This window comes from Anomalospiza imberbis, chromosome 10 (assembly GCF_031753505.1).
Source record: "Anomalospiza imberbis isolate Cuckoo-Finch-1a 21T00152 chromosome 10, ASM3175350v1, whole genome shotgun sequence".
Taxonomy (NCBI): Eukaryota; Metazoa; Chordata; class Aves; order Passeriformes; family Viduidae; genus Anomalospiza; species Anomalospiza imberbis.
In genome coordinates this window covers 17,591,462-17,612,138 of record NC_089690.1, presented here as the reverse complement: position 1 = coordinate 17,612,138, position 20,677 = coordinate 17,591,462, and the positions used below count along the sequence as shown (strand labels likewise).

At 42.3% G+C, this 20,677-nt stretch overlaps 1 protein-coding gene across 1 annotated transcript; it reads left to right on the top strand.

Moving 5' to 3' along the window:
* The first annotated feature begins 388 nt into the window (after positions 1–388).
* On the top strand, positions 389–20,272 carry MOGAT1 (monoacylglycerol O-acyltransferase 1). Its single transcript, XM_068200955.1, has 6 exons — positions 389–781; positions 9,494–9,672; positions 10,074–10,275; positions 12,889–13,063; positions 16,521–16,720; positions 19,656–20,272. Exons 1-6 carry the CDS (start codon positions 688–690, stop codon positions 19,808–19,810), a joined length of 1,005 nt encoding a protein of 334 aa, XP_068057056.1. The 5' UTR covers positions 389–687; the 3' UTR covers positions 19,811–20,272.
* The last annotated feature ends 405 nt before the right edge of the window (positions 20,273–20,677 follow it).

Below are 20,677 nucleotides of genomic sequence, written 5' to 3'. Positions count from 1 at the left end.
GGGGGCTGGTTTGTTTTTCACGCCGAAGTTTTATTTTGACGATCCCTGTCACGGACACCCCGGGCGAAGCGCCGCGGGCGGGAGGAGCCTGTGCGTGTGCTGCTGTAATTAAACCGAAAGACTTGACGCCAAACACTGCAGGAACTCTAAGTTCTGGGTCAGCTCCATAAGCTCTTTAATGGTAAGAGCCTTAAGCACGCCCCGGAGTGCCGGGTCTCCGGGCGCTCCGAGGGGGGAAAGCCCGCTCGGCCCGGCAGGGCAGCGCAGGTGCGGGGTGTGCGGGCGCACCTGGGTCCGCAGGCGCGGGGCTCGCTCCGACAGAGCCGCGGTGCCTCCGCCCGGTGCTCGCATGCGGAGCGGTGGCAGGCGCGGTGCTCCGGGCGGAGGGAGCCGCGCCGGCCGCCTGTGGGCGGAGGGGGTGTAGCAGCCGCCAGCCCCCGCAGCCGTGCCCGGGCTCTGCCCGCTCCCGCTCCAGGATCGGGTTTCCCGCGGCCGGGGCGGGCGGCACCGCCTCCCCGTCCCCGCCTGCCGGACTCGCGGCCGTGGGCAGCGCCGGCGGCGGGAGGGGCGCGTCCTGCACGGCCGGGGCCGCGGCAGAACGGCGCACGGCGGGCAGGTGCGGCGGCTGGGGCTGCGGCTGGAGCCGGAGCCGGCAGGTCCGTGCCTCCCGCGCTGCTGTCCGTCAGCATGAAGGTCGAATTTGCCCCCATCAATATCCCCTTAAAGAGGAGGATCCAGACAGTCGCCGTTCTGCAGTGGATCTTCTCCTTCCTCCTGCTGGGTAACAGCCTTCCTCCTGCCTACCCCTGCCCCAGACAGAAAAGGGCGAGAAGCGGCTTTTTCCGTGATCGGCGTTACCCGTGGGCATCGCTCGGTGCCAGCCGTGGCTCCACGTGGGGGCAGAAGCGGCCGGGGGCGAGCAGCTCCCCGGCGATCCCCGGGCGCGCAAGAGCATCGCACTTCTTTCTTCCCTGAAAGCTTTGGATGGCTCTTCCTCTTTTATGGGGGTCTATTTCTTTCTATGGGTTCTACTTCAAATATGAGCCTAAAAAGCTGGTGCCTGTGGCTCCTCATTGAGAGGCCCTGTAGGTTTCTGACAGCAATTTTTTTATCGAAAATGGGCATAAAGTCTGGTGCATGCTCTTTTCATTCGTAATTTCGTAAAATAACTTTATATGCTGTAGTTCAATAAAATTCTCATTTAACAAGGTAATGAAAAATAATGGGCATTGTCAGTGAATTGATTCAAATGCAGACACTCTGTAAATAATATGAAAGATGTCCTCACTGGCTTTAAGCAAGTGTTGCTAATTCTACTTGGTAATATTTTTCTGCTGATTGTTCCTCTGTAATTAATGTTCCTAATATCTTAATAGACACCTATCATTAAGCACCTATTCACAGCAGCAAATCTTATTCACATGGGCAGGTATCTTGAATGTGATGAAATGAATCACTTGATAAGGTAAGCCTTAACTCTATGAGACTAAATCCATGGATTGTATTAATTGGGCAGTGGTTATTGAATAGTCTGTTCTGAGATACAGAGCCACCTGTGTATTACTGGAAATGCTGGAACACTTCAAGTTTGTCCATGCTCTAGGATTTACAAGGAGAAAAGTAGTGTGCACTTATCTTCCTTGTATGTCTTACAAATATATTATCCTACAGATGGTCTGATGTCTTTCAGGTTTTTTTTAGGTTGTTAGTCCACACATGAAAGATTTGGGAGGGAAGTATGGAGGCTATGAAGTATTTTCACAGATTAATCAGCAGATGTTCTGTTACCTCGAAATTATATGTCGTTAAATGATAAACAGTTTCTGTTTTTGGCTACATTGTAAGCAGTCTGTACTTTTAATTTTCTGTTATTGAATTAGGTCTTGGCATGAGCCATTATTTAAGTCTCATAAAGCAGTGGAAGTTCAGGGGCAGTGGAAGAGAGCTGTTTTCTTCCCTAATGTAGTAAGTAATACTGGGGCAGATAACCACATCTTCCTGTGCTGACTAGAAGTGATCGGGATGCAGAAAATCCCCTCTCTGTAGTTTAGTGGGCAAAGCAGGGAGCTGTCATCTGCAGCTGGCACTGCCTGGGAATGTTAAGGAAAATCATCTCAGAAATGATCTTATGGCTGGTTATGTTGAGTACAGTGAGTTCATGTAATCATGAAACAAATGGATTTGCAAGAATGCTTGATTAACAATTTGATTCTAATAATACTTATCTGCTTGTGCACCATGGGGATGTTTATCTTTAGAGCTGAGCAATGTGACCTTGTCATTTCATAGGCAGATGCTTTCAAGTGAAAGGCCAGCCACTGTTCTGGCCAAAAAGTTTCACTTAGCTGCAGGAAAATTCAGGTGGAGGAATCCTAAATTACTTAAATGAGCTGGTTTCTGATGTTCTGGACTGCCCCATGTCTGGATTTTTCAGCGGGTTTTTTTGTTGTTTTTTCTGAACAGAGGTTGTTTGTTTGTAAGCTGTGGATTCAATAGTGACACTTCCAAATCAGGGAGGGGATGCCTCAGGACCAGTGAAATACTGCGTGAGTTCATCCCAGAATAGGTTGGAGGTTTAGGTGTTCTTTGGAGATTTGTGTGTGGCTGGAACTGCTTTATGCCAACCACGATCTTGATAATCTGTCTTGTGTTACATATCTGCATGTGAAAACTTGAACAGATAATGCCCTATGACAACTAATGATTCATGAAATAGAGGGATTCTGTTTAGAGCAGTGAATAAATGGGGTACTAGCTTAGCTGCTGAAGTTGTCCATCTAGGTATGTTGTAATGTGCCATAGCTTAGTGAAATGAACTGTAGGACTAACAGATGAAGTAAGATAACTCTGAAAATTAGTGCCCTGAATGACAAAAGCTGAATTGGTCAATGATATGCTTCAAATCTGGGGAGTGACATGTGAAAAAGTGATTTTGCGCACCAAGTAAGCTGTAAGGGGAATGTGAGCCTATTACAACTTAGAATTCACGATGTGACTTGGATAAAAGACTCTTGGTTTTATCTTCCTGGCTGAGAAATGTAAAAAGCCCTTGCTCTCCAGGCTTGCTTTGTTGTAATGCATGGTTTTCTGAGATTGTGGAATTGATGACTGAAAATGTCCTCTTACTTGTTCAACTCACAAGCTGGCCTGAAATACAGACATGCAGTAGTTGTTGAAGCCTAAATCTCATCTCCACTGTAGAAAGAGTGAATCAGTCTGCAAACACTGAAAAAATAGCAGCAGCAGCCTGGTACAAGCAAAGTTCTGCTTCTTCATGCAGTATACCAGCTTGGGCTGGATCTGCACTAGAGATCCATTGCTTCTGTTGTGCAGCGTAGGCAGAGTAAACATGCCTCTGTCTCAAAAAAGCTGTACAGATGTGCACAGAATTTCATTATATACAAAAGGAACCTCTTTAAAATTCTGTGTGTAAGTTCCTGTGCTTCCTTGTTCTGTGCTGCAAGCTGCCAAAGTTCACCCTCAAAAGGGAAAGACAAGTTTTCATTGTAACAGTGGTTTGCCTGTTTGTTATCCAGGGGCATGACACCGAAAGCAAAAATGAGTTCTGAAATACTGGGATGTGTATGTAAGAGTTTCTGGATTAGATGAGAGAAATGCCCATTAACAGTTTCCCACTGTGTGTTGGCTGAAAATGCCATGTAGTATTTTATCTTACATTCTCCAAGTCAGCAGACCAGAAAAGTTTGGATATAAGTTCCATGAAAGAGAGAAGTGTTTAAATTTGGCTTCTGTCTTTTGAAAGACAAGTGTTACTGGTCTTGAGTCCAGAAAACTAAAGCTGTTAAAACTGAAAACTGGCAAATGCTAAAATCCTGCTATTTCTCACTGTATTAAGCACAAATCCAAAAGAGCTTCAGGCTGAAGCATAATGTCAAGCCGTTAGTGTTTTACTGCTGAAGCAGCAGATACATGAAATTTTGCAATCTCGTAGTATCTACTTTGGATAAAAGGCCAAAGCAGACAATTTTTACAGATGGTAGTTTTATGCCGGTAATTACAGTTATTCGAGATTCGTTCGCTTGGCCGGGGGCTGACAGTTCTGGGGCAGGTCTGGCCCTGTTCCGAGCTTGTGCAATACCCACACCATGTCTGCCTGTGTGCTGGCTGCTCTTGACTGCTCTGTGCCACTGTCCAACCTAACCCCAGGCAGAAAGGCACCTGGAGAAATAAAATTTCCAAGCCTGTAAGTGCTGCTGGACTGGCAAAGCAAAGAGGTTACATAACCCCCATTTTTGTATCATATGCACTAAAGAAATTGTCACTGTATGCAGTGGATGTGCCCAGTGTTTGCAGGAAATCTTTGTTTTTAAGCTTGGAAATGTTTTTCTAAAGAACTTTGAATTAATTTTGCTGCATTTACCAGTATGCCTGATAGCCTCTTATTGGGAACAGGTATAGGTTTTCTGTTTCTCACACGGCACACAGCAGTTGGGCATTTATCCTTGCTGTGAGCTGTGTGCCTCAGTACTGCACATCTGTCAGTGAGGTTCACTTTGTATCAGGAGGTAGATCAAAGGGTTCATTTAAAGGCAAAATCATTAAAACAAAGAAAAATCAGGTTTGGTTGAAGTGTTGCTTTCCCAGTGCTTTAGCCTTTTGTTTTCCTTTGTCTCTAATGTATACAAATCAAATGAGAGCGTTTTTGAAGAAAGTAAAGCTAGAAGCTGAGTTGGTGAGCTATGTGCTCCTGCTAACTTCTGTGCCCTGATGTGAAAATGGACAGTGGAGTTTGAACATGTACAAAATCAAATGCAAAACTGAGCAACTTGGGGGGAGTGGTGGTGTCTTGGGCCAGACAATGAGAGAGGGAAATGAGAGTTTAACCCTCCAGCAGGGATACCAGGATTTTTCTCTGTGAAAAAGTGATGGTAGGGGAGAATAGTGCATCTTCTGAGGCCCACCTTTGGGGCCCAGCAGTGTCTCTCGTCTCCTTACTGGAGATTTAGGAAGTGACTGTTGTGAAGGCACCCCTGTATTTATTTGCAAAACCATTTATAATGCAAAATCAGTATATAATATAAGGTATACTTTAATATGCACAAAGCCACAAAATAATATGCTGAAGACGTTGGTATGTATTAAACTACATCCTGTTCTCTAGTGATTAAACTTCTGTGCATGTAAGATGAAGCAGTCTCTTAGTTGAACTTGCTGGAGACAGTTTTGAGTTGTGGATCTGGCTTCCCCAAAATAATAGAAATTATGAAACATTTGCCAAAGAGTGAGAGATTGCTGCTGGAATAATAAGTGGTTTCTGTGTTGAGAAAGAAGGTGTCAGTGTAATGTGCTAAAGCAAATATTAACCTTTTCTGCAAACATGCCATGATGGTTTAATTCATCAGCTACAGCTGGACAACTAATATAGTTTTGTTCTTCCTCAAAGTCTTTTTTAAAAAGATACCCTCTTCTGGTGCTTAAGAAAACTCAGCTAATCTCCACGAGCCTTTCATAGCAAGCAGGCTGGTATTGGTACATGTTTTTGTCACTCTGCACTCATCTATCCATGAAGTTTGTTGGTGGCCTATGGGTAGGGACTGAAGTGTGATCACAGAGAATAACAGGGTACTTACTGACTAGTATTTCTAGGAATGCTGCCTCTGTGACCTATGTCTTAGGGAGGGAATTTACCCAGGTGTCTGTGTGTATTTATTTGTATCTCTCAAAAATACTAAGAAAAAATGGCTCTGCTGTGTCAGGCCAGAGACCCTAGCTTGACAACCCCTATGTGAACATATATGACAGTGAATGCCTAAGGAGAAAGAAAAGAAATGGGAAACAGGTACACTAAATTTGGCATGCTGTCTTGGGATTTGGCAATTAGTAACTTGGGGGTTTATGGTATCCAGGCCACTCTACCTCCAAGTCAGTTGTGTGTAATGCTCTGTATCTCTAGTTTATCAGTATTTGCCAGTGGAAGGTCTTGGGAACTTGGAACCAAATTTCAGCATAAACAGACCTCTAAAGTTTGGCATTGAGGGTTTGTGTTTGCTCTCACAGCTCTGCTGAGATACAGCTTCCTTGGTAGGAGTGCTCAAATATCTTTGTGGCTCCCAGATGTAACCAATAACCTGACAAAGGCCCTCACAGGAGACTGATCCATATCCAACAAAAGCTGGCTGCCCAACCAGTTTCGGAGTGAGCTCCTTTGCATGGTTTTTGGAACACTGCAAAGAGCTTGTAGTGCTGCTTGGGGTGACACCAGCACCTCTGGCACCAGGGACACAGCTGCAGTGCCCATGCTGTCCATGACTACTCTGAGCATTATGGGAGCTTTCTCTTACAGGAACAATCTTGCATTTGATGGCTTTCACAACAGGTATCAATCAAACATTTTAATGCCTTAGTAACTCCAAATGTATTTGAAGCTTCCAATTTCCAGATTTAACCTGTGCTGTTTTCCTGCTTCCTATCTATGGTATTTAACTGTTTTATAAATTTGGTGCCCCCAGCTGCAAACTCAGAGCCTGATTAATGATTGAAGGATCAAGTGTGCAAACATCATTGGGCAGAATGGCTGCCAGTGCTGGTAGCTAACACTACATAGAGTGGTTTTCACCATTTGTTGGAAAATATGAGTATCCATGTGTTGTAAATGGGAAATGGAGAAGTGACACACTAATATTGGTTCACAAACCCAGTGTTCAGAGTTCCATGGCAGTGATTTGTCTTTTAATGTATATTTCCTCCTCCCCCCTCACCTACCCCCAAATTCCAATATATCACAGAGATATTTTTCAAAGCAAGTTCAACCAAAAAATTACACTTAGAATGTACACTGGAACTACATCCAAGGGCACAATGATGCAGAAGAGTGACAATTCCCAAATTATTCACCTTTTGCCTGGAATTTGTTTATGAATTTAGTTAAAATGGTTGTTATTTATTTACTCACTGTTTTCTCTGAAGGAGAAAACATCAGGTTTGTGTTTACAAGCTCATTGGTTTTGAGTCATCAGTGTTTAGCTCATCTTGCAGGCTGCTAATTCGTTTAAGTAATGAGGAGGTATGGTAAAAGGAATTTGCCTCACACATCTCATTGGGAATGCAGTAATCAACTTTGTCCTACAAAATGCTGAGCTCCCCTGAGGAAGTGCTAACAGCATACTTATCTCGCCATACCTTGCCTGCACTCAGGAAGGTGTCCCAGCTAAAGCAAGGCAGCCAGCTTGTTGATCTGGTGGATGTTTGTCTGCTTAGGATTAAGTACTGCTATCTGGGCCTTCTCACCGCTGATGTAATTAGCTCTCACAGCAAGGATGCTTGGCTACAAAGCACTTTTCAGCTGTTTGCTAGCAAACTGATAGTAAAAAGCCATGTGATTCCATGTTAAAAGAGCCATGTGATTGATTCTGTGTTAAGTGGATAGTGTTTCTGAAAGGAAGGGTAGGAAATAGAAATACTTACTAGATTTTTGCATAACAAATGAATTGATTTACGATTCTCATACTTGTTCAAACTTAAACCAAGAACCTTGTCATCCTGTCCAGATTAGCATTCCTAGAAATTTCTGTAGTTTCAGGATCTCTTCTTCAAGGAACAGGTAATGACTTTTTCTCAATAGACTTCTGTACCCTATTTTGGAGTGATGCTGTTGTGGGATTCCCTGTGAATTTCCCTGTGGAATTTGGGTCTCATATTTCACCCGTGTTACTTGTCCTGCATTAATGATGTTCCTTAGAACTGGTTTCAGTTCTTGTGAGTTTTCCACATTGACTTTGGGGGTCTGTGGGCCTCAGTTAGCTGTGGTGTTTTTCAAGAGCTCTTGCTTAAGTGCTTTTCTGTGCAAGACCAGGGTTATTTGATTGAGGAGGAAGCAGTGAGCTTCTGTACCAAATAATAGAGTATCCTTGAAAATGGTAGGTTTTGTCCTGCTCCTGCTTTTGTTTATGGTCATTTCCTTCTCCCTTCCTCAGAGCAAATGCAATTCCTTATTTTTCTGCTCATATTCCTGCTGGAAATGTGAATGTTCATCCCCTTCTAGACAAGATATCCAGTTCTATTCTGAAGGCACAGTCAAACTAGGCACAGGAACAAGGTGGTTGAAGTTCAGAAAAAGTAAATATTCCGGCTGGAGGAAATGCAAGTCTGCCTGTAGACCAAGCTGAGATCTCAGCTTGAAACCTGCATAGTCTAGGGAATCTGTTGACTTTTCAACACCCAAGAAATATCTCTCCTGAATGAAGGTGATCTGAACTAGAATGAGTGGGTTTTGCTCTTTGTTCGTCTACTTATTCTAAAGTTTTCAGTTCTGATGATATTTTACATTGTATGAGCCAAATTATTGCCTGAAGTACTTCTGTTGTTTTTTATGTCTGCTCTGTTTAGTGGTGTATTTAGCTCAGTATGTTTCACTGGTGCAACTTCTAGGACTTCACAGGATATTGCCCTCATGAAAGCCAGTCAATTTTGAGACCTAAAGTACTGCTTCTGCATTGTAAAATATCTCTGAAAAACACTGGGCTTCTGCAACTCTGCCCATTGAGTCTTCCAGTGAGAACAAGGTCCTGTTTTGCTTGCCATTGTATAAATTTATGATGTTAAAGCCCTGGTTCCCTTGCAACCTGGACTTCAGCATCTGATCCATGAGCCTGATGGGGTTTGTTCAGGAGGTGTCAAAGCAGCCTACTGCTGCTGCAAGGGTATCACAGGGCAGAGAGCAGCAGCTCCTACTCCTCAGACTTCTCAGACCAGTGCTGTTAACATACTCCAAGACTAAAACTCTGCAAGTTTTACAAAGTTTCCATAGGATTTCCCTGAGTAATTATTTCAAGGCTGAGCCCCAAGAAACACTTTATATTTAACCGAACAACTTTTTCCTGCTCTTTGAATTGTGAATAATACAATTCTTATGTATCACTATTATAGCAGGATGTTACAATTCTTACTTAATTTGGTTTGAAAGTATCAGGACTTACCTGCTGCTGTATTCCCATAGCAGCACTGAACTTCTCCTTTGACGTGTTTAGTGACTGAAGTGGAGCCTCTTTGTGCTTTGGTCTTGCCTAGTGCATCTCCTTGGCCAGTGACAGCACTTTTGGCTGGGAGTAGAACTACCACCCCCGTATTATAGGTAGAGAAGCTAAGAAAGAGAATAGAAAATGATTGCCCAACATCCCTGTAATTAGAAAAGAGATGTTCATATGGTTCCGTTTCCTTTCTTTCCTTCTCCAGCTTTCCTTTCTTCTCCCTAAAGCATCCTTGTTAGCTCTTGTTGTCTTCTTTTATTTTGCCTTAGGTAAACCAGATGCTCTCTTCCAAACATCCAGTTGTGCAGTAGAGGGAGAAATAATAGACTGAGATGATACATCCTTGTAATGTTTCACCCTCACTGTAACAGCACCATGTAGAATGAGCTGAGTTCAATTTGTGTGCACTTTGAGTTAATCTGTAAAACCATATCAGGGCTGGGCATTCTTAAAAGGACACAGATGTGATTAATGCTTGCTCTGCTTTCACTTTTTGTCTCTTGTAGCAGAGTTTTGCTGTGGATTCTTTGTGCTCCTGATCCTGGGCAACTTCTGGTTCCTTGCTGTTCTGTACCTGCTGTGGCTCTACCTCGACTGGGAAACACCATGTGCTGGGGGCAGACGGTCCCAGTGGGTCAGAAGCTGGACTGTCTGGAAGTACTTCAGGGAATACTTTCCCATTCATGTGAGTAAAAGCTCACAAACAGCTTGACTAGCCATAACCATGGACAAACAACTAAGACTCATCCTTGCTAAAATTCTAATACTCACTGCAAGGTGAACTTAACTTCTTTTTAAAATGTGGGAAATCTCAGATTTAGTGACAAAAGGGGACAGGGCCTGGTTTTCTAGTTGGACTACAAGTTCTAGTTGGGTGACAAGATAGCTCTTCAGCACAGTAAATGCTAGACAAGGTATCCTGACACATCTATTTAAGCTTTCTTTATCTGTAAAGCAGGACAGTAATTCTAAGTGCTCAGAAGGAAATTCATTGTTGTTGCTGCTAAGTCCTGTCAATGTGCACTCTCCATACCTATTATTTTTGAGGTAAATATTATAATGCCCACCACTGACTCTATTTTTCAGCTTATAAAAACGTCAGAACTGAACCCAAATCACAACTACTTACTTGGCTTTCACCCTCATGGGGTCCTGGTAGCTGGAGCCTTCGGAAACTTTTGCACCGATCCTCCTTTCAAAAATTTATTTCCTGGGCTTACTCCATATCTCCATATCATGCCCATCTGGTTTGGCTGTCCCTTCTTCAGAGAATACATAATGAGTGCTGGTAGGTAAAAGCAGAATGTCTCAGCTGTTGCTTCATATTTTAGCTTCTGTTACAAATGTAGAGTCTATTCCTCTACTTACATATGGTAAGTAATTTCAGAAGGATCAGTGTTGGTGCTACATTTAACCTCTATTTTATGATGAACTGTTGTGGCAAAAAATTTTGGAAGGCTTTATTAATAGCTTTGTAAACTATATCACTGAGTTGTTTTTTCTTTCTGAAAAGAAATTGCTAATTTTCCTTTGAACTGTCAGACAGCAGTCCTGAGTACCCATTATATACAAGAGGAGAAGGGCATAATAATTTGTAATTTTATTTAGTAATTAGCAGGCACTTGTAAAACAAATTTAGGATTATCTCTTACCTGAAGGGCTTAGTGTTATACATTACAAATATCTTTATACTCAGAAATTAATTACCTGCTTCTGATTGAAGTCCCATGTTGCAAATTTGTGTAATTTTAATTGAGATGTGAACTCTAAAGAGAGACACCTTTTTTCTCTGCTCTGTGAAGCATTTGTCATAAAGGGGTGATATTCACGACTGGTACTACAGTAATAAAAAAAAAATAAAAAGCACTCAAGTTGGGGGAACTGAAAAATGAGAAGAATGAAATAAGAACTAGTGCTCCCCCACAATGGTTTAATACAGGAGTTATTTAAATTCACTCAACTGCAGCATTTAAGCATGCTCTGATGCACAAGACTAAGTTTGGGAGACAGAGGTCTAACTTTATTCATGACTGCAGCACAGACACTGCGATCTCAGAGAAGCTGCTCCACTGCTCCATGCACAGAAACACGCCTGGGATGTTGCCCAGATTAATATTAGAATTACTTATCTATGTATACTTCAACATATCAGAGAATGCCTTTCCATGCAAATGTAATTTCTGAGGGTGTTCTTTGAGGCTTGCTAAGTGAGGGATTGGCAGTGGTAGAACATTGCAATTTTAAACACTGTCATTTAATCATTGTCTGGAAGTCGGGTTTACATGGTTTTGGCATCTTGACCCATGGGAACAAATATTTACCTGCAGAATGAGAAATAACTGCAGTAAAAAGCACACTAAAGAAGAGCCAGCATTGGAGCTCGGTTTTCACAGGTATGCAGCTGATAAATGAGAGGGGACCTTTGGTGTAATACAGGTCACCAGCCCAATCATAAAACACTTGCAAAATTTTCCATGTCCTGAAAGCCATGCTCCTGGCACAATGTTTCGTTTCCCAGTCTTTTCCTGCCTGTGTCTAACAGGTGCAGTTGTTGCCTCTGGCAGCACAGCTGTGACACCCCCAGGCTGCAGTGTGAGCACAGAGCAGTGCCCTGCATTCAGGGCAGGGCAGCTCTGCTTCAGTAGGAGACACACTTGTCCTGGGGAAAGGCAGTGGCTTCTGCTTTCCTTTCAAGGGAAAATGCATGCTGACTTGAATAAGCATCACTTGAATTATTTGTGAGTCCCAGGTCAGCTGCATTTTCAGAGTAACAGTGACTGTGAAGGCGTATGTGGCAAATGAATATAGCTTTTTAGTGAGGTCTGGACTTGCTCCAGTTGCGAGCTATTCCTCTTGGTGGCCAGCTCTCAAAAGTAGATCATAGTCATCTTCCCTCTCTTACAAAACTTTTATACTCCGCATTGTAATGTCCCGATTGGAAAAAAGACCAAGCAGGGAGTGAGACATCCAAAAGTGTGTTTTGACACCAACTCTGTAAAACCAACAATGTAAACTAGACTTGATCTCTAAATTGTCACTTAGATTATATGAATTCAGCACAGTGTAATTAAACATAGCTTCTTAGTAAATGGAACCACTGTAAGCCTTTGAAATAAAACTTAGGGCACGAAGGAAAAGGAACCTTTGAAAGATTAGGTGCATATCTGTTGGAAAAGGGATTTTTCAAAGCACCAGGTCCAGAGCAAGACCTAAGGAGATGATAAAGTCTTGTACAACAGTGTGCCTCTGATTAGAAGTATTTGTATCAGCAGGAGTACGAGAAAAGCTTCATATAATCTGCTATTTTAGCCTAAATATTGATGAGTGCCTGGGCCTGGTTACTAGAGAAGGAGCTGATGCAGTTATTGGGAATGGTAGAAGTGAGTCTTTTTGTTTCTCCTAATACTACCATGCCATTGCCTTCAATGGAGCTGCTGCTTTATAGCTGTGAAAAGAGTGGAGGGATCTGCTTGGCACTGTAGCTCCATGTTTACATTAACAAGTCCTCTATACATTCTGTTAACCCCTCTGTGCCCGTGTTTGTATGAACCTGCTGCACAGCTTTAGCTGCTGCCTCTCAGCAGTATCTGCTGCCATTCACCTCCTCTGTTCTTGGGCACAGAGTCTCTCTGAGGAGGAGTTAAGTTGCCAGAAGAGCACACCCTGAAGAACTCAAAACTCTTGCAACAGGCGACAGCATTTAACTCATCAGTGTGAAATCAAAGCATGTGCCCAAAACCAAATCTGTTCCAGAGTGAGGAGCTTGAACCCAAACCTTTGAAATCTGTTCTATGCTGTTATAATTTTGAAAAATCATTTATATATTTAAAAATATTCTTAAATTCTACTGTACTTGTACATGAAGATCCAGTGGTCACTCTGAAAATGTTTCCTCCTGAAGGAATGGTTTCTGCTTCCAAGGAAAGCGTCTCACATGTGCTGAGCAATGAAGGAGGTGGCCATGCATCTGTCATTGTGATTGGAGGAGCAGAGGAATCTCTGAATGCACATCCTGGAAGTCTAACCTTGAACATCCTCAAGAGGAAGGGCTTTATTAAAATGGCCCTGAAACATGGGTAGGTCTTCCATGAAGCATGCTTTGAATGTAGATTGATTCTTAAATATGGTTCCTGTTACATAAAATTAGAGAATTTGAGAGTCGAAGTGTCTAAGAACATCTGGCACAGGAGCCAATTTTTCCACCTAGATCCAATCTGGGATCCCTTTGACTTTCATAATTTGTAACAGTAGGTGTTATTAGCATATATTGTTTTATTTCAGTTGTTTCTTGCACTAACAAAGAGTAAGAATTATGAAACAATATTAGTAAATCTTGGCTGGTTTTGCTGAGTAGGGCAAACATTCTGCTTTCTGTTCTGTAAATTGATGATACATTAAGGTAGAATTTTCTTCTCATTTTAAGCAAACAAACAAACAAATTAGATAGCCAGGCCCTCTTTCATTAAATCACTGAGAATTATGGTCTAGGAAGATTTGTTTTCACTATTATTCTAATGACTTTCTTTTGTAGATTGCCATCTGCAAAAATAAATTCCTGGGAATTTTTGGTGAAAATCTCTAGAAAACCTAGATAACTTTTTACTATGAAGCAGCCATCAGTGTGTTAAACAGAGATGGCATCAATATATTTTGAGTGCTTTACACAGTATAAGATATTGTGTCTGTTCTGGACTGGTCTAGATGGTTTGTGTATTAGAAATATTGAAACCAATGATGTGTTCTGGCTGCACTTTCTGAACAACTCCCAGGATTATGCATTGACATGTGAAGCAATGAGAACAAAATACTAGTCTTGAGAACTCTGTAAGAGCTTTTTAAGTTATTAACTGGAGAAAAGGTGATCTCTGAGAAGAGGGGGTCTCTGCTTTTATACAGGGTGCAAAAAACTAGCAACTGTTCTAGAAACTGTTCTGTGCCAGAATTCCAAGGGTATTTCTTATACGTATCACTAGGATTCTCATAAAGAATGTTTTGCGCCAACAGAATGTAACATTCTAGTCTAATTTGTACCCAGACAAAATACTTGTGTATTTGAATTAAGAGTTTACTGCCTAAATGAGTCCTTACTCAATTTTTGCTCAGCTGTTGATTAATTCAGTGGGATCCTCAACACTCGCTAGCTTTTATTTGTTTTAACCATAAAAATTAGAAGAATATTTAGATACTTTTTTTTTTCTTAGTATGTTGATAGATGTCTGGTCTGTCATATCACAAAGGTTGGTGGTGGTTATCTCTCATCTAAATTGATTTGGATTGAGAAATCAGATACGCCTGTGCCTCTCATGACATTGATTTCAAAAGTATCTCCAACACATAACAGCAGGAGTGGAACACTTAAGAAACACAGGAATGGCCCCTTTACCCCTTCACTTACTTAGATTCCAGTGCTGGTCCTCATCTTTCTAAAAGGGTCATGACTGTCTAGAGCCCTCCCCTGGGTGGCAGTGCCTGTCTCTGCCCGAGTGGCTAAGGGCTACAGCTCACATGGTCACTGTAACCAGCAGGCTCCAAGTCATTCCTACAAACACCAGCACAAAACGCTGCTTCTGTGTGAAGCATTGCAATTCTGACTTCTCATCTGTCCAGCGGGGCTGTGGGACAGTGTGAGTCTAACAGAGCTCCTGCCCAAAGACTCGGCATCCAGTAATTGCTTCTGCTTTTTATGGCTTGTTTTTAACAATTAACAAAATGAGAAGAGAATTTCCAACTGAAGTGAAAATGAAAGGGCCAGGGAGGCTTGTGGGACACAGTTGAGAAGACCCATCTGCCACCAGTGCCTGCACACATTCCTGATGCTCATGATTTCCAGCAGCAAATACCAGCACAGGAAGGAAGGGGCAATGCAGAGGGTTGTGTTCTCTGGCCCTGGCTGCTGTGCTGCCAGCACTGAGAAGCTGTGTTCCCCAGCTAGGAGCTTGTCAAATGTGGCCTGAATATGTCAGCAAAAGTCCTCTGCACTTCTGCAAAAGACATTTTGGTCCAAGGTAGTACAAATATCTGATACAAAGTGAAGAAATCCTAAAGACACAAAACAAATGATGAATCAGATAACTTATCTTTAATTTCACAATCATAAGTTACTTATTTCTCTGTCTTAACCTCCTACATAGCATCTTGCAAAAGTCTTCAGTAGATTAAAACAAATCCCACAGTGTCGGGGCACCGCAGCTATTGCACCACAAGATGTTCCTGTTTGTCTTAGTGTTGTAGTAAAAAGTCAAGTGTTTACACAGCCACAGTAAGTACCAGGCTTTCTGATATTTCTTTTACAGGTGGCAAGGTGATAAATCCACTGGAGAAAGAAACTTTGAGCAGACACTAGTCAGAATAGTATGTGGGAATGATAGTCTGTGTGTGTCCTCAGGCTAAAGAAGCTTTTGAAGCAGTTGTTTTCTACTGTACAGATGGATTTTGACAGTCCACAGTGCTTCCCAGCCAGCTCTGTCCTCAGTGCATCATCCTCAAGATTTCACAGCTCTGCAGATACTCATTCTGACAATGTTCTAGCAATACTGCTATTTTACAGTAAGGTTTTTCTCAAAGGTACTGGGGACAGAATAGAGCTAAGATACAGAAACTAAGATTTAAATAAAGAAAATATTCCTGAATTCTTCAGAGACTGCTTAGGATTACCCTGCTTTTTTTTTTCTCTAAACTCTGTAGAATAGTTAATGAAACTAAGCATTAATCAAAAACCATACTGCAGCCAAGGTTTAAAATACAATGGTGGGTTTACCTACACTGATTCTATCCACACATGTTGTTTGTCCAGGAGCTAGTCAGTGCCTTTCCTCCCAGGCCAATTCATGATCTGAATGAGAATTCATTAGGCTGTGCAAGAGCCAAAGTGGGTTCACGTAATTTCTGTGGGTAAGATGTGACCTCTGGTAAAAATGGATTAAGGCTACTGTTTTCGAAGAAGTCCTGAGGAAGCAGGGTTTGGCTGGGAATTGGACAGCAGAGAAGGAATCTGGCATTGCACTCGTGTCTGTGAGGGTGTCTGGTTTTTATCAAGGTTTTTGTGCTGAAATCAAGGGCACACATTACTCCGGTCAAAAGACAAGGGAAAGCCAAGATCTGGTTTTGATGCTACCCAGCTGGGAGCATTATAAAGTTAGCAATGAGGCTTCTTTGCTTGCCAAGAGAAAAAATGTAGTGGAACAAGGGTGGACTTGCTGAAATAGTGGTGGATAAAGACATACTTATGATATATGCAATTACTCATTTTCATAATTCCGAACAGTCACAAATTGCAATAGGTACCAACCAACTAAATACTGCCAAAAACAAGTTGCTAGTTGTGTGCCAATCACTTTTTTTTTTAAACACCACCACCCAAGGCATCCAAAAAGCTGCTGCACATGAGAAGGGTTGAATGCCTGTTGCTGATGAAATCCAAAGCTGCTGAAACTCTCTGTCTGGTTATTGTGAAACTGTTTCTGTGCTGCTGATGTGAACTGCAGTGCAAGTGCAGGCTGATGTAGAATTCTCAGTGTCCTCTTTGTTTTACAGGGCTCATCTGGTCCCAGTCTTTTCCTTTGGTGAAAATGAGCTATTCAAGCAAGTTGCAAATCCCAAAGGTTCATGGCTCAGGAATGTACAGGAGAAGTTGCAAAAGATAATGGGCTTTGCTTTGCCACTATTTCATGCTAGAGGAGTATTCCAATACAGTTTTGGCTTAATACCTTACAGGCAGCCTATTCATACTGTTGGTAAGTTCCCTGCACCTTTTCTAATGTGTTTGCAAATGTTTAGAAATTCATCAGTGTGCTGCTAATATCTGTACATTTATAAGTCTGTTCTTATAAATCTGAATTGATTACTGTGCATCTAAAACAAGTATGTGAGGTTTACTGTCATTCCCAGTTAAAGGGGACAATTCCTTTCTCCCTTTCCCTTTTCTGACCAAATCTTACTCTTCATTCTCAGTTATCCATAGGCTCCTATCCTTGGCAATCCATAAAGAAATCCAAGAGTTGTCCAGTTTTTATGAGATGGCTGCCACAGTTCTGCAGCTGTTGCTGTGGTTTTGGATGCTGTAGCTGTTTCGTGAGAAGCCCAGAACCTTCATTTCTTAGCTCTGCAGAGAAGTAGCAGTTGGATGTTCCAGCTGAGGCACAGCCACCCCAGCAGAGCTCTGGAGCAGGGCTGCTGGAAGGAGCTTGTGTGGTCCTGACCTGGTGCTCATCAGGACAGAGGGAGAGATGCAGGAGGAAAGAGAGAGGACACATTGTGGTGCCACAGCCACAGCCCTTGGGCAGACTGCCAATTAGATGGCCTTGCAGGTCTTTGGGGTGTTTCCTTCCCTCTTGGCTTTTTCCCTTGGAAAGATCCTGTCATGTTTAATTGTGAGTGTGCGTGCCACATCAACAGGCAGTTTGGGAGAGTGTTTTCCCCCAAAAGCCTTCATTACTGCTCATCTACTCTCACTGGAGTGTGGAACTGAACATATTTTTCATGGTTTTACTAGTGCTATTGACAACCACACCTTTACAAAATAGGTGATGATGGGTCTCATGCAAAGGCAATAGCTGTCTGTCTGTAAATTTTTTGATTGGTCATTTTTAGCTAGATTCTGACCTGAGTGAACTAAAGAAAATTGAGCTTTTATGGTGTTCCACAGGGGACTTTGAAGGTGGTTCTCCCTCTTTATGGGATTGATTTGATTACAGTATGAAACAAATAAAAATGTTTAAGACAAAATCATATCTGCTTGAAATTTAGCATAAAAAGAGCTCTGTGTTTTATCACTTCATGCAGTTGAATATTTTGAAAATATTTAATTTTAATGCCTGCATTGTACACAGGCAGGCTAAAAATGCCACTTATTTTAAAGCCAAAAAGTTATCAAAGCTTTGGAATGAGATGTATTGGATGAGATCTATAATCTGTGGGGTTTTCTTTGGGCTGATGACACCAGGGCTGTTCTGAAGCTTAAAATGTGTTATTTGTTAAGGCATTTCTTCATCATGACAAAAGCACAGGAGTGCTACAAATCGGCAAGACCAGAGTCTTGCAACAGAACTTGTAAGATCTCACAAGGTCCTTTGCTTATTGTGTCTCTTTTCCCATGTTTGAGAACTATCACAATGTGCCTGTACCATTAGAAGTGTGTGGGGTGTTCTTGGTATGCCTCCATATGGCTTGGAAAGCATTGGCTCAGCTCCTGAGAGCTGCAGAGAGCTCACCTGAGGTGATGAGCTGTGCTGCCAATGTGGCCAGGTATGGGTGATTCCAGTCCTGGTTCAGAGGCCATGGATCCAAGAGCCATTCAGCTAAGCCAAGATCAGTGAAATTTGAGTGTTGGGCTTGATAAGTGGTTTTGTTTTTCCTTTACTTTTTTTTTTATTACTGCTTTACAGGAATAGAGACAACTCTAAAATATCAAATTAGGCAAGTTCTTTAAAGCTGCACATAATATTAGAGAGATGAGTATAGTTTTCCACCCCACAAGAAATCTTCACTCCTGGGAGAAGAGACTGTTGCAGAAGGGCTTGGGGGCTGTTTGCTGTTTCCAGTCCTGCCTCTGGAAATCCTGTATTGTATGTATATTGATTTCACACCCCTCTAAGGTATTGCTCAATCCAAGGCTGGGTTCCCACCCCAGCCATGTAAAGTCTGAGTTGCAGCACCACACAGGACTGAGAGCTGGAGCTGCAGCAGGAAAATGCAGGCTCAGCTCTTTGTGGTTCTGGCTAGGCTTCCCTTTAGTCATCACCATCCAATCTGAAGTGGCACCATCTCTTAACAGGAATTTTCAGGTGTGTTTGGAAAATTCCTGAGGGTGCTTTTAGCTCTCTGTTTTTCTAGGCTTTTTCTGTAATCCCAGTGGGATCTGTTAAGGTGTTGGTGCTTCCAGTGCAAGAATATCTGTCAAAATCTGATGGCTGAACAACACAGGAGAGAATGAGATCATGGGAAGCTTCTCTTAGCAATCCACTTTTTAGCCATAGCCTTTTGTGGAAGTGAAGGCTACCTCTGGATTTCCATGGAGCAGGTAGCAGGCTTTGCACAGTGCCTGGAGAACGTTGTGGTTCCAGTGACATTTGTGGGCAATGGGTGGTTCAGAGACACCTCACAGGGTTTAGGGGATTTACATGCTACCCCACCATAGGCTGAGGTCATATTTCTGGTGCAGTGATATCCACTTTGAATAAATTGGAAGATAAATATTTCCTTCCATCCGGTTCCTGTGACAGTGTGGTTGAGGGCACCACTGTCCTCTTAAGCAGGCGTCACACTGAGTGGTTTGACTATTCAGATCAGAAGACAGTGAGAAAGTACATTTTTTAAAATACTGTGTTGAACTTGTAGACAGCACATGACCCATAGGATTGTATCTTGAAGTGTAAACTGCTCCTTCAAGTTAGAGCTTATCGCTCTTCTCATTTGCTCTTTTGCTGCCAAACTGAAATGCTGGAGAGGGGGGGTCCTTAATTTATTTTACCTGAACTTGAGCAAAAGGAAGTGAAAAACAAGACCCAGGACTGAGGCTTGTGAAAGGCAGGATCAGGCCCCAGGGTAAGAAAATTGTGCTCTGATTCTGCCATCTGAATGGGAGCTGTGGTGGAGCTCTTACAGAAGGGACAGCAATTCTGCTTAAAAGGAGATGTTAATGAAGCTAATGCTGTTGTGTTTGATTTACAGTGGGAAGCCCCATCCCTGTAAAACAGAACTTGAACCCCACCACTGAAGAGATTGATCAGCTACATGCATTGTATCTACAGAAACTAAAGAAATTATTTGAGGAGCACAAAAGCAATTACGGCATCCCTGCACATAGATCTCTCATCTTTGAGTAGCAAATTACAATTTGTCATTCCGAATCTCATGCAAAGAAACAGTGTCTGCTCAAAGATGTCTTTCTTGCAATCTATATTTTGCAATCTGTAATTATCCTTATGTAAAGAATACTTTTAAGAAGGGATTATTAGATGATTTATTGATTTTTATCTTGTTCTTGGGCGGTGGGGGGAGGGATCATTGGGATGTAAGCCTCGAAGCCAATGCTGTTTTGAGTTGTCCTTTTAGGTTCATGTGTGCCAGAAACGTGAGTGAGAGACTCCACACAGATGTTCTTAACACAGCTTGAGCACAGGAAATTGCCCCAGCATGAAATCAGTAGCAGAAGTATAAACCCAAGAAGTCTTTGATTAGAGGTTGAGAGATTTACCAGCATTTATCAAACATGACATCAGGTTGTTCTCTGAATGTCAGAAACCTCTGCTGCTCTTCCACAGGAAAGAAGGTGTATGTTTTCACCAGATGGCTACTGTAACCACTTACATGAGAATTCAAGAATAAATAGGAGCCTTCAGCCTTGAATTGGATATTGGCAAAAATGGTTTGTCCAAGTCATGGAGCAGAGCAAACCTTCTGTTTGGAGAACAGCGTGTTGAGATGTATGTGTGCATGTGTGTGCTGGGTGGTGGGAAGCACTGAATGATGTGACTTTTCTGGACAATCTCTGCTTTGGATCATAAGTTTGGAAGATGAAGAAGCTTTGGTAATTTCAGCCTCAGAAGAGATGGCAGCACAGGATAGGAGAAGGAGGGAATCATGTGAACTCTTCATCCTGTGCAAATTAAAAATAATCCAATGTCAAACACTTGCACAGAAGGAAGGGGAGCCCAGTGTGCTCAGTCAGTTCTGAAATTTCACCAAGGAAA

Excerpts from the sequence above, each read along its gene's own strand:
- MOGAT1 (XM_068200955.1), top strand. The coding sequence starts at position 688 with ATGAAGGTCGAATTTGCCCCCATCAATATCCCCTTAAAGAGGAGGATC. Across the intron at positions 782-9,493 it reads CTTCTCCTTCCTCCTGCTGG|CAGAGTTTTGCTGTGGATTC; the intron begins GTAACAGCCTTC and ends TGTCTCTTGTAG. Across the intron at positions 13,064-16,520 it reads AAAATGGCCCTGAAACATGG|GGCTCATCTGGTCCCAGTCT; the intron begins GTAGGTCTTCCA and ends TTTGTTTTACAG.